Source organism: Bubalus kerabau, chromosome 19 (assembly GCF_029407905.1).
Source record: "Bubalus kerabau isolate K-KA32 ecotype Philippines breed swamp buffalo chromosome 19, PCC_UOA_SB_1v2, whole genome shotgun sequence".
Lineage (NCBI taxonomy): Eukaryota > Metazoa > Chordata > Mammalia > Artiodactyla > Bovidae > Bubalus > Bubalus kerabau.
The window spans coordinates 55,490,320-55,503,776 of NC_073642.1; the positions used below are offsets into that span (position 1 = coordinate 55,490,320).

The 13,457-nt window shown below is 36.8% G+C and overlaps 1 protein-coding gene and 1 non-coding gene across 4 annotated transcripts in view; both read left to right on the forward strand.

The window, feature by feature from the left end:
* Window positions 1-13,249, forward strand: part of PRPF39 (pre-mRNA processing factor 39) — a 35,233-nt gene extending 21,984 nt beyond the window's left edge. For all 3 annotated transcript variants that reach the window (XM_055556479.1, XM_055556480.1, XM_055556481.1), the window contains exons 6-14: window positions 1,921-2,086; window positions 2,537-2,644; window positions 4,274-4,438; window positions 4,751-4,877; window positions 5,247-5,515; window positions 6,380-6,564; window positions 11,423-11,497; window positions 11,729-11,849; window positions 12,524-13,249. In XM_055556479.1, coding sequence (XP_055412454.1) covers window positions 1,921-2,086; window positions 2,537-2,644; window positions 4,274-4,438; window positions 4,751-4,877; window positions 5,247-5,515; window positions 6,380-6,564; window positions 11,423-11,497; window positions 11,729-11,849; window positions 12,524-12,580 — 1,273 coding nt within the window. In that variant the 3' untranslated portion in view covers window positions 12,581-13,249. The remainder of the gene's footprint in view (window positions 1-1,920; window positions 2,087-2,536; window positions 2,645-4,273; window positions 4,439-4,750; window positions 4,878-5,246; window positions 5,516-6,379; window positions 6,565-11,422; window positions 11,498-11,728; window positions 11,850-12,523) is intronic.
* On the forward strand, window positions 5,592-5,677 carry LOC129634641 (small nucleolar RNA SNORD127). The gene has a single exon (XR_008705819.1). It is a non-coding gene; the product is annotated as a small nucleolar RNA SNORD127 (small nucleolar RNA).
* Window positions 13,250-13,457: the final 208 nt, after the last annotated feature.

A 13,457-nucleotide genomic window follows, 5' to 3' on the forward strand; every position in this document is an offset into this window, starting at 1 on the left:
TTTGGGGATGAGGATGGGATATGATCCTGTTTAATATTTTTTCATGTTTATTTTTTAATAACATTTTTGATAGCAGTATTGAGGTGGGAGTGGGAGGAAATGAGATCAGGACACAGGTTTTTGTTTATTTTGGTAAATAATGAGGGCATGGAGCCATATTTAGAAGGTAGACTAAATTGGACCTGGTATCCAGTGGAGTGTAAGAAATAAGGTAGGTGGAAGAGATTGGGAAACTTAGCGGTTGACAATACCAAGATTAGAATTGCCTGAGGGTGTTGATTTGTGGATTAAAGTGACACACTTGAAGACATGTTGTATATAAGGTTCCAATTTAAGATGGTGTAGATATTTTAGCTCCTCAGCTTTGTGTTTTTGATTAAAATTTGTATGTGTGTGTGTATATATAAACTAGTATGTGTAGATAAATTAAATTACATGTTTTTCAAAACAGTCTTTGCTTAAAATCTGTATTTCTTTATGCAGAGTGTTGACAAGTGAATCTGAAATTTAGGGGAAAGGTTTGGGCTTTCCTGATGGCTCAAATGGTAAAGAATCTGCCTGCAATGTAGGAGACCCAGGTTTGATCCCTGAGTTGGGAAGATCCCCTGGATAAGGGAATGGCTTCCCACTCCAGTATTCTTGCCTGGAGAATTCCATGGACAGAAGAGCCTGATGGGCTATAGTCACAAAAAGTCGGACACACAAAGATCCCAGCTGAGCGAATAACATTTTTTTTCACTTTAGGCGTAAGCTGGAGAAGGCAATGGCACCCCACTCCAGTACTCTTGCCTGGAAAATCCCATGGATGGAGGAGCCTGGTAGGTAGGCTGCAGTCCATAGGGTCGCTAAGAATCGGACACGACTGAGCGACTTCACTTTCACTTTTCACTTTCATGCATTGGAGAAGGAAATGGCAACCCACTCCCTTGTTCTTGCCTGGAGAATCCCAGGGACGGGGGAGCCTGTTGGGCTGCCGTCTATGGGGTCGCACAGAGTTGGACACGACTGAAGCGACTTAGCAGCAGCAGCAGCATAGTTGTAAAAGTCATCATAATATGCTTATTATTTCAAGCTATATTAATAAGATTGGCCAGAAAGTATATAAAAACATTAGACAACTAAATGCAGAGCAGAATCCTTGGGCATACTAGTATTTAGGGGCAGACTGTAGTGGGGACCCGTCAAAGGAGATCAAGGAACAGTCAGAGACTTGGAGGAAAACCAGGAAGGTAGTAACTCAGAGCCAACAAGTATCCATTTAATTTTTCTTACATAGGGTACTTGGTGACTTTAATTAGGGCAGTTTCGTTGGAGTATTTGACATAGACACGTGAATTCAGGAGTAATTGGGAGGTAAGTTCCAAAGGAACTGCAAAATTTATTGAACATTTATAAGTAATCATTTATTATTTAGATATGGATTGCTATATTTAAATTTACAGATGAGAAAACTAACATTAGAAAAGGGATAAACTTCCTTTAAGTCAAATAATTAGTAATGGACAAAAGTAGGATTTCAGTGTATGACTTGGCTTCATCGTTCCATTGCAAAGGCAGGAAGGAAATGAAGATGTCTGTAGATTGTTTTATCAAGTGGTAGGTTACTACTTGGAGAAGGAAATGGCAACCCACTCCAGTGTTCTTGCCTGGAGAATCCCAGGGATGGCGGGCCCCGGTGGGCTTCCATCTATGGGGTCGCACAGAGTCGGACACAACTGAAGCGACTTAGCAGCAGCAGCCGCAGCAGCAGCAGGTTATTTCTATAGAGAAGGAGGAAAAAAGGTGTGGGGTTGTTTGGTGTTGTTTTGTTTTGTTTAAGTCAGAGTTCCTTTGAAAGAATAATGTGTAAGTAGAAATGTAATGTGGGATCTAAAGTTATGCTTCATATATAGAGCTTGTATTTTTATTGTCTTTCATTAGATTTAAAGACCATGTTCAGAATAATTTGCCTAGAGATCTTCTAACTGGTGAACAGTTTATTCAGCTAAGAAGGGAATTAGCGTCTGTAAATGGGCATAGTGGTGATGATGGTCCTCCTGGTGATGATCTTCCATCAGGAATAGAAGACATAACTGACCCAGCAAAGGTAACCAGACTTACTAAAAAAAAAAAAATTTCCATGTGTGAGAAACTATAGACTTTATGTCCCTTGACTGCATGTGTGGTATGATTTGTAGCTCTTGTAAAATTAATTTCTAATTAAGGCAGGTAGGAATTCTTTAGCTAGTATAGTTTAAATATAGATTTAAAGCACATGATCTGTTTTACTAAGAGACACCTGAAACTAAATTAGTGTAAAAGGGTAATTTCTCCTATGTTGTGATGTACTAGACTTGTTGTTTTTTTTAAGGCATATAAGAAAGTGGTTTATTATGAAAATCTGTTACTAATTTCAGTATAATTAATTGTACTTTGCACATAATTGATAACAGAAACCCATCACTAAGATTAAAGTGTGGATAGTACTTAAATGTAAACAGTGATATTTTAAAATTTTAGTATATAACTTACATGTTTAATTTTTTTTCTTCCCAAGCTTATTACAGAAATAGAAAATATGAGACATAGAATCATTGAAATTCATCAAGAAATGTTTAATTATAATGAGCATGAAGTCAGTAAAAGGTGGACATTTGAAGAAGGTGTAAGTGTTTTGCTTTTTTGTTGTTGTCATTAATAGGCTTCAAAATACAGATAGGAATAATGTATTTTTCTTTTAGTTTTGGGTGATGTCTCTGCTTTTTATTTTTGCTTGTTTAAGTAATGTTTGTTGCATTTATGGCTGCCATTAGCAATTTTCCATTATCAACTTTAGAAATATTGAATTCAGATTTTATTTGAATTTCAAGTTACCTGTTTAATCTGAACCATTTTATTACAATTCAGTTTCTAAAATCAACTTCATTGAGTCATTTTATGTAATATAACAAAATGTACCTATTTTAAGTAGAGTAAAATGAAGGCTTTTATTTCTTTATGCATTTATTGAGATGCAATTCACATGCCATATACTTATAGTGTACACTTAAGTAGTTAATATATTCACAGATATGTATGTACAGTTAATTTTAGAACATTTAATGAATGTTAATTTTAGGACATTTTCATCATTCTTGAAAAACTCTTTAGCTTTTACCCCTCACCTGCTTACTCCTCCATACTCCCAACTCTAAGGTACCACTAACCTACTTCAATTCTTATAGATTTCCCTGTTCTGGCCTTTTATATGAATGGAATCATGTAGTATGTGTTGTTTTTTTTGAGATTGGCTAGTTAAATGACATTTGACAAGCATTGTGATTAGCTCAACAGTCAGCATATAGGACTATCCTGTCACCTCAAAAGGTCCCCATTTCAAGTCAGTAACCACCTGACTCTTAGCCCCAGGCAACTGCTTATTTACCTTACTTTTTTTTTTTTTTAAATATTCAGTTTTTTTTTTTTTAGATTCCACATATAGGTGATAGGACGTAATATTTGTCTTTATCATTCTGACTTACTTCACTAAGTATGATAGTCTAGTTGCATCTGTGTTGCAGAAAATGGCATTATTTCATTCTTTTTTATGGCTGAGTAGTATTCCATTTGGAGAAGGCAGTGGCACCCCACTCCAGTACTCTCGCCTGGAAAATCCCATGGACGGAGGATCCTGGTGGGCTGCAGTCCATGGGGTCGCGAAGAGTCGGACACGACTGAGCGACTTCACTTTCACTTTTCACTTCCACGCATTGGAGAAGGAAATGGCAACCCACTCCAGTATTCTTGCCTGGAGAATCCCAGGGATCGGGGAGCCTGGTGGGCTGCCGTCTACGGGGTCGCAGAGTTGGACATGACTGAAGCGACTTAGCAGCAGCAGCAGCAGCAGTATTCCATTGGGGGTGGGTGTAGTATTCCATTGGTGGGGGGTGGTGTGTGTGTGTATACCACATCACCTTTATCCATTCATCTGTGATGGACACTGATCTGCTTTCCATTACTGTTGTATAATTGTTCAGTTCTAAAATACTCAGCAAAGAATAAAATTTTCTGAACATAAAATTGTGTAGTTCTGTTAAAATGACTGGATAATTGGAAAATAATTTTGTTCTTTCAATTTATAAAACCTAAGTAATTAAAGGGATTTTAACTTTAAAAGTCTTTTTCATCATGAGATATGGTGATTAAAATTTTCTGGTTCATTATTATATTTATAATTTAAACAATTTGCATTACTATAGTAATGTATGTTTTGGTGGTAGTTTACTTTCATTGTTATGCCATGCTTTTATTACAGATTAAAAGACCATATTTTCATGTGAAACCATTGGAAAAGGCACAACTGAAAAACTGGAAAGAATACTTAGAATTTGAAATTGAAAACGGGACTCATGAACGAGTTGTAGTTCTCTTTGAAAGATGTGTCATATCATGTGCCCTCTATGAGGAGTTTTGGATTAAGGTAAGAAAATTATATGGTCTGAAACTTGAATATATTATAAACATTGATCTAGTGACTAACCTTTTTTGTACTTCTGTTGAATGTTGTTCATATAACTATATCTGTTGCATTAGGAGATGGTCTGCTTGCAACCAGATTTGACTGCTGCATATGCCAACCTCGTTGCCTCTCCGTCCTTCCTTACAGAAACTAGTCTAGTGGTTCAATAAAGGTGCTGAATGGGTTTAAAAATAGAATTTTATCGTTCTGTCACATATTTAATGACTTGTTCAACTGTAAATTATTCAGTATTTCCTCTGTTTCTGTATGTAGTATGCCAAGTACATGGAAAATCATAGCATTGAAGGAGTGAGGCATGTCTTCAGCAGAGCTTGCACTATTCATCTCCCAAAGAAACCCATGGTGCATATGCTTTGGGCAGCTTTTGAGGAACAGCAGGGTAAGAATGAGGAAATTCAGTTGATATGTTGGGATTTAAGTTACTTTGGGATAAAGATATAAGAATTGAGTCTTGGGAACTGGTGTAAAGCAAAGGTCAGGTAAACTATTTTCTTTTTTCTATAAAGGGCCAGATAGTAAATGTTTTGGCTTAGCAAGCCATATGGTCTCTTTCCTAACAACTCTGCCATGGTAGCCTCAAAATAGCCATAGAAAATACATAGACAAATGAGCATGGCTATTTTCCATTAAAAAAAAAAAATGATCAGATGGCTGGATTTAGCCTGTGGGCTGTTATTTGCCAATACTTGGCATAAAGGATATTTCGTAAGTTGAATCAAAAGCATAAACATTTAATTACTATTTCTAGGTAATATTAATGAAGCCAGGAATATCTTGAGAACATTTGAAGAATGTGTTCTAGGATTGGCAATGGTTCGTTTGAGAAGAGTAAGTTTAGAACGACGTCATGGAAATATGGAAGAAGCTGAACGTTTGCTTCAGGAAGCCATTAAGAATGCCAAATCAAATAATGAATCATCATTTTATGCTATCAAACTAGCCCGACATCTTTTCAAAATACAAAAAAACCTTCCAAAATCAAGAAAGGTGCTTTTGGAAGCTATTGAAAGAGACAAAGTATGTATTTGTGTTTTTATAGAGTATCTTCCATTAAAAAAAAAAAAAATGGGTCTTTCTTGGTTGTTTTTCATTTTGGCAACTATGATGAAAGATTTGGTCTGTATGTAATATATTTTATTACTAAGTGAAGACAACAGTCCCTCTAAACTGATGTTGCCATTCTTTCAAACAGTTTTCACATTATTATGCATTAAAACGTTGAGAAAATTAACATTATGGAATTAAAAGTATGGCTAGTATTGTGACATTTTCCATTTTCTCCACATTCAGTAGATTAGAGGGCCTGGGAGAAACTATAAACAAAGGCATGGCAATTGCCTATATTGTAGCACATGTAGCAGTGAGATTATTCTCCTCTTATGTAAAATATATAAAGTATTTCCTTTTATATATCAGTTAATGCCAAAAGACAGTGCCTGAGAAATTTCTCATTTTTTAGATTTTCGGCAAATACCGTGTCTGTTTAGGACCCAGTTATAACAGGTTTGCTTTTAGCTGCAGTTGAGGATGGTTATCTGTGGTTGTGAAGATTCAGATTACTGGGGCATGTAGAGATCATTTTTTAGTGTTTTACTTCATATTTGTTGTGGTAGGTCAAGCACACTAAACAGGATATACGATTTTAATTTATTGGCATTTAACAATGTGCATAGTTTAGAAGATTCTATCTACTAATGTGTGTGTGTGGTTTTTTTACCTGTTTATATGTATGTTGAAAATATTTAACATGAGTTACATGTAATAAATTTTAAATATTGAATTTTTCAAGTTAAGACATGAAAATTAAGGCATTTTAAATATCTATGGTCTAATCAGAATATCTTAGAAATATATGATTAATTGGTACTGCTTTTTACACAGGAGAACACAAAATTATACCTCAATTTACTTGAAATGGAGTATAGTGGTGACCTCAAACAAAATGAAGACAATATCCTAAATTGTTTTGACAAAGCTATACATGGTTCATTACCTATTAAAATGAGAATTACATTTTCTCAGAGAAAAGTGGAATTTCTTGAAGATTTTGGTTCAGATGTTAATAAGTAAGATCTTAATTATATATTATCTATTTGAATAGTAAAAGAACATTGACTATTTTGGATGGGACTTTAATGATGAGTACAAAGTAGTATATTGTTAAATTTTAAATGTTTCCTAGGTTCTTTTTTTCCTTAGGTATATTTGGGGGTAAATTCAATTTTGCAAACATTTATGTGCTTAATAAGAGGACGTATGGTTTGTCTTTCCTTCAGAACTATTTTCAGAATCTTAGCGTGGTGATTTTAAACAGTGAGCAGATGAGAGAAGGCAGGAAGCAGGAATTCTGTGAGAAAGGAAGTGAGTGAAGGAGTGAACCCTGAAACACAGAAACATTTAATATATAGGTCACCAAGGCTGTATGTGGTTAATCTGGAATAGGAATGCAATCTCAGATTGGAGAAGAGTGAGTGTAGTGCCAAGATCATGCCTAATGACCTAATCTTCATGCATTGTAAAAAGCTAAAAGATAAGGGTGGTAAGAGTTCCCCCTAGGGAAAAGTACAAGTTTTAAGATTTAAATTTGCAAAATAGAGAGTAGAAATACGGATGAGAACATTGCCGCCATTCCTTTCTTACCTAATTCTAGTATAAAAATAACCTAATAAATACCCGAATTCCTGTTAGGCAAGTGTGTAAACATTTTTGATGGCTGAGTAAGATTTTAATTAAACTAAAAACATTTAACATGAGTTACCTTTTATACAGTTGTATATATGTGCTTGGCATATTAAATGTTTTATAATTACCTAATGCGAAACATGTTGACAGTCTATAATGAGGGGAAGAGGTACTGTTCTCTTTATAGACCAAGAGGCTAAAGAGAAATTTGGCAGTTTTTCCAGGGTCACTTAGCTATTACTTTGTGCAGCTGGGATTAAAACCTACTTCAGGGCCTATGTTCTTAACCACCTTATGTGGTAGTTAAGAAGATACCTATATGTGTTCTTTTGTTTTTCACTGAAGAAAGTATACGAAAGAAATGGCATATGTAATTCCATCTCTTAATCTAGGTGGATGGTATGGTGATACATGTATGTATGTGAGGTAGTGTGTAACTATTAAGAAGGCTGTGCTCTCTTTGGAACAGAAGCGATTTGGCAACTTTCACAGAAGAGGTGGGATTTCATTTAGTTGTTACTGGATTCTGATAAGCTTTGTTCAGTCACTCAGTAGTGTCTGACTCTTTGCGACCCCATGGACTGCAGCACACCAGGCCTCCCTGTCCACCATCTCCTGCAGTTTGCACAAACTCATGTCCATTGAATCAGTGATGCCATCCAACCATCTCGTCCTCTGTCATCCCCTTCTCCTCCTGCCTTCTATCTTTCCCAGCATCAGAGTCTTTTCCAATGAGTCAGCCCTTCACATCAGGTGGCCAAAGCACTGAAGCTTCAGCATCAGTCCTTCCAGTGAATATTCAGGGCTGATTTCCTTTAAGATGGACTGGTTTGATCCCCTTGCAGTCCAGGGGACTCTCAAGAGTCTTCTCCAACACCACAGTTTGAAAGCATCAATTCTTCAGTGCTTAGCTGACAAACTAAGGAGAGGCTATAAGTGGTGAAAGCAAATGAAAGTTCATGTAAAAGTAACGTCTTTTACATTGGATTGGAGGGTCTCATGAAGCAGTGAAAACTTGATGCTAAATGTGCTGTCTTAAAAGCTAGACTGAGTTCAGAGCACATGTGGTACATGGTTGACAGTAGGAAGCTGTTAAGAGTTTTGACTGAGATGAAATGACATATTTAAATTTGGCAGTAATATACAGACAAATCTGAGATGCCAGTTAGGCCCTTGCGATTAGAGTTGTGGAGGGTCTGAGTATCGGGTCTGTTGTATTTGAAATTTAAAAAAGGGAAATGTTATGGGAAATGAGCTGCTTAGATATTTAGATATCACTGTAATGAATAATTAATGTTCAAATCAGACAAATATAGGCTTAAATCCTAGCTCTTAATGTTTTGTATTCCTCAGTATCCAGATTCTCTCAAATGAATATTGAGTCTCTTGTTGCCAACCCACAAGTTGTTAAACATCTTAAGGAAATTGTGTGTGTGTGTGTTACACGCTCAGATCAGTTCAGTCACTCAGTGCTGTCCAACTCTTTGCAACCCCATGCACTGCAGCACACCAGGCCTCCCTGTCTTATCACCAACTCCCAGAGTTTACTCAAACTCACATCCATTGAGTTGGTGATGCTGTCCAACCATCTCATCCTCTTGTCGTCCCCTTCTACTGCCTTCAATCTTTCCCAGCATCAGGATCTTTTCAAATGAGTCAGTTCTTCGTATCAGGTGGCCAAAGGATTGGGGTTTCAGCTTCAGCATCAGTCCTTCCAGTGAATATTCAGGACTGATTTCCTTTAGGATGGACTGGTTGGATCTCCTTGCAGTCCAAGGAACTCAAGAATCGTCTCCAACACCATAGTTCAAAAGCGTCAATTCTTCAGCACTCAGCTTTCTTTATGGTCCAGCTCTCAAATCCATACATACCTACTGGGAAAATCATAACTTTGACTAGACGAAACTTTGTTGGCAAAGTAATGAATGTCTCTGCTCTTTAATATGCTGTCTAGGTTGGTCATAACTTTTCTTCCAAGGAGCAAGAGTCTTTTAATTTCATGACTGCAGTCACTGAAGTGATTTTGGAGCCCAAGAAAATAAAATCTCTGTTTCTACTGTTTCCCCATCTATTTGCCATGAAGTGATGGGACTAGATGCCATGATCTTAGTTTTCTGAATGTTGCGTTTTAAGCCAACTTTTTCACTGTCATTCACTTTCATCAAGAGGCTTTCTACTTCTTCTCTTTCTGCCATAAGTGTTGTGTCATTTGCATATCTGAGGTTATTGATATTTCTCCCAGCAGTCTTGATTGCAGCTGTGCTTCATCCAGTCCACCATTTCACATGATGTACTCTGCAAATAAGTTAAATAAGCAGGGTGACAGTATACAGCCTTGATGTACTCCTTTCCCGATTTGGAACCAGTCTGTTGCTCCGTGTCCAGTTTTAACTGTTGCTTCTTGGCCTGCATACAGATTGCTCAAGAGGCAGGTCAGGTGTGGTCTGGTATTCCCATCTCTCTAAGAATTTTCCACAGTTTGTTGTGATCCACACAGTCAAAGGCTTTGGCATAGTCAATAAAGCAGAAGTAGATGTTTTTCTGGAACTCTCTTGCTTTTTCGATGATCCATCAGGTGTTGGCAATTTGATATCTTGTTCTTTCTGCCTTTTCTAAATCCAGCTTGAACATCTGGAAGTTCACAGTTCACGTACTGTTGAAGCCTCGCTTGGAGAATTTTGAGCATTACTTTACTAGTGTGTGAGATGAGTGCAATTGTGCGGTAGTTTGAACATTCTTTGGCATTGCCTTTCGTTGGGATTATAATGAAACTGACCTTTCCAGTCCTGTGGCCACTGCTGAGTTTTCCAAATTTGCTGGCATATAGAGTGCAGCACTTTCACAGCATCATCTTTTAGGATTTGAAATAGCTCGACTGGAATTCCATCACCTCCACTAGCTTTGTTTGTAGTGATGCTTCCTAAGGCCCACTTGACTTCACATTCCAGGATGTCTGGCTCTAGGTCAGTGATCACACCATCGTGATTATCTGGGTTGTGAAGATCTCTTTTGTATAGTTCTTCTGTGTATTCTTGCCACCTCTTCTTAGTATCTTCTGCTTCTGTTAGGTCCATACCATTCCTATTAGTCACTTAGTCATGTCCAAGTCTTTGTGACCCTTTGGACCATAGTCCACCAGGCTCCCCTGTCCATGAAATTCTCCAGGCACGAATACTGGAGTGGGGTTGCTGTTCCCTTCTCCAAGTGTCATTGGTAATAGCTATTAAATGTGTACATAGCAAGCTGTTGAGGGAAGTTGAACATGTAAATATCAAGTTGAACATGTAAATATCAAGGTCATTTTCAGAGAAATTTTAATCTCTGTGTTCTCTTTCAGAGAAATCTGTGTTCAGGTTTATGATTACCTTAAAAAATAAGGCCATCTTTGTGTTTCTAAGAAATATTTTAAAAGTGATTGCCTGGTGGTCCAGTCTGGGTTAGCAGTCAGTGCTCAAAAAAAGGAAAAAGAAAATTACAAAATCATTGATTTTAAAGTCAGTTTTGCTTCAAGTGACATTGTTTTTGAAGTTGTAAGTTCCAGTTGAAACCTATAATTCATAGCCCATTAAATTTTTTAATTAAAAATTATCTTTTTAATCAATAATAATTATTCTGAAATTTTTAGTTCTCATTCAGTTTATCACATAGCCAAAGTTTAAATATACTTTATCCTAACTGGTGGCAGGTGTCTTCAGTAAGCATTGTTAAATTAGATCTCAGAGGTACACAAATTATAGAACTGTCAGGATTCAAGGTTGTACTAGAAAAAAACAGTGTCAAGGTCACTGTCTTTGTTGTGTGATACAGCTCCTTAGGCCCTTCCCATGTGTTAAAAATAATAAACACACAGGTCTTGATCAGCATCCCCTCAAGCTCTAGCCCACTGTAGTACAGAGAACAGGCACTTTTTCAGTATCAGTCAAAAATCCTGGGACTTACTGTTCTTGTTTTGGGTCATATGATCACCTCTAAACCAGTTATTGGTCAGAGACATCTAGTAAGGTAATTGGCCAGGCCTCTATCTCTGAAGCCTCATTTGAACCACATGGACTGAGAAGGAAAGTGCAAGGCAAGCAAATAGAAAAGGTAGTTAGGGCTAGGTCTGTCTGCTTGCTTGTTTTTTCTTCTAAACAATGTTCATTTCTACTTGCTTTTGTTTCCGAGTGGAAGTAACTTGAAAACCTAAAAGTTTTAAGTTCAGCTTCTGTGTATTCCAGTGGATTGTTTCTCCTTCCTTCACAGGCTTTTGAATGCTTATGATGAACATCAAACACTCCTAAAAGAGCAGGATTCTTTAAAAAGAAAAGCAGAAAACGGGTATGTAACTTCCTGCTGAATCAGGAAAGGAAGCTTAAAAGAACACAGTTCATAGTGGAAATCCCTTTGAAAGTAATTGTTACCTTTATATTGTAATTTGTTTCATGATTTGAAATCATATGAAACAGTGTGCCCAAGAACTTCAGATTTGTACAAAGGTGACATTCGTCCATTTGTTAAAGTATTTATCTATGGGAGTTCTGAAAGTTTCCATTTTGATCTTTTATTTAGATCAGAAGAACCAGAGGAAAAGAAAGCACACACAGAAGATACAACTTCGTCATCTACACAGATGATTGATGGTGATTTGCAGGCAAATCAAGCTGCATATAATTATAGTGCCTGGTATCAGGTAATTTTACATAATTATAATTGATTTTTTTTTTTTGGTTAATAGATGTTACTAGAAAGGCAATGGCACCCCACTCCAGTCCTCTTGCCTGGAAAATCCCATGGACGGAGGAGCCTGGTAGGCTGCAGTCCATGGGGTCGCTAAGAGTCGGACACAACTGAGCGACTTCACTTTCACTTTTCACTTTAATGCATTAGAGAAGGAAATGGCAACCCACTCCAGTGTTCTTGCCTGGAGAATCCCAGGGACGGGGTAGCCTGGAAGGCTGCAGTCCATGGGGTCGCTAAGAGTCAGACACGACTGAGCGACTTCACTTTCACACATTGGAGAAGGAAATGGCAACCCACTCCAGTGTTCTTGCCTGGAGAATCCCAGGGACGATGGAGCCTGGTGGGCTGCCGTCTATGGGGTCGCACAGAGTTGGACACGACTGAAGCAACTTAGCATAGAAATTATATATATATAAATTAGGATAGTCTCTTTCCTTTTTTGGGGGAAGAAAAAACCTCTTTACTTTTGATCTGTGTGTAAATACATTGTCTTTTTAAGACTTGGAATTTCAGCAGTGAACACATGCTTGTTTTCTTTAAATAGAAACCTGCTTTAATTAAATTTTTATATATGGAACTCAGTCATAGCTCTTGTATGCTGATACGTTTGCTTTTTCTTTTCAGTACAATTATCAGACTCCTTGGAATTATGGACAATATTATCCTCCTCCTCCAACCTGATAAGAAAATCAAGTATCAGATGGAGTGTGTGAAAAGTATGTTTTTTTTAATGAGGGATGTAAACATAGTGCAAGCTTGTTGTATTTGATGACTTGTCTTCCCTGTTTCTGTGTAACATGATTTGTTTAGTAATAGGGGAAAATGTCACTTAGTAGCTTACCACAGATACTATTTCCTACCATTTATAAAATTTACTTTTTATTGGAGAACTATTTTTTTGATTTTTTTGCATTAAGTGGTCTAGAATTCTTTTGCAATGCATTTGCAACAGAGTTTTGTAGCCTTAAGGGTAGGAAAAAAACTGACTGCAAATCATGTCAGTGTAGTATAAGATTTTGAAAACACATAAGGGCTGGTTATTAAGGATTTACCTCCTCTTTAAAAAAAATGGATTTTTAACCTTTGCTGACAAGATACTGTCTGTGTTTTGATTATCCTTGTGAATTTGGATCTAACAGCAGAAACAATGCCTGTTAAAATATTGTCTTGGAATAGAGATAATAAATGAGGAAATGGAATGTTTGCATCCCTTTGAAAAAATGAAAATCATATCAAAACTATGTTGTTTCAGGAGACTTTGTATTTGGAATATTCATGTTAAACTTGTGAACAAGCTTTCGTTTTGATCAAACTGATCATCTTCATTTTTGTAATAAAACTGAAGACTCATCCAATAATTGTTATGGATTTACTGGGGGGGGGGGGGGAATCATCACGCTTAGTGGTTTGTTTTAATATTAAATTTATAATCACCATGATTCTGAAGTATACTTCTCTTGAATTCAGTTATTACCTTCTTGACAGAATTTCTTAAGTTTTGTAGCCTTTTGCTTCTTCTCAATCTCTATGCTTTTGCCTGCCTTATACAGAAATATTT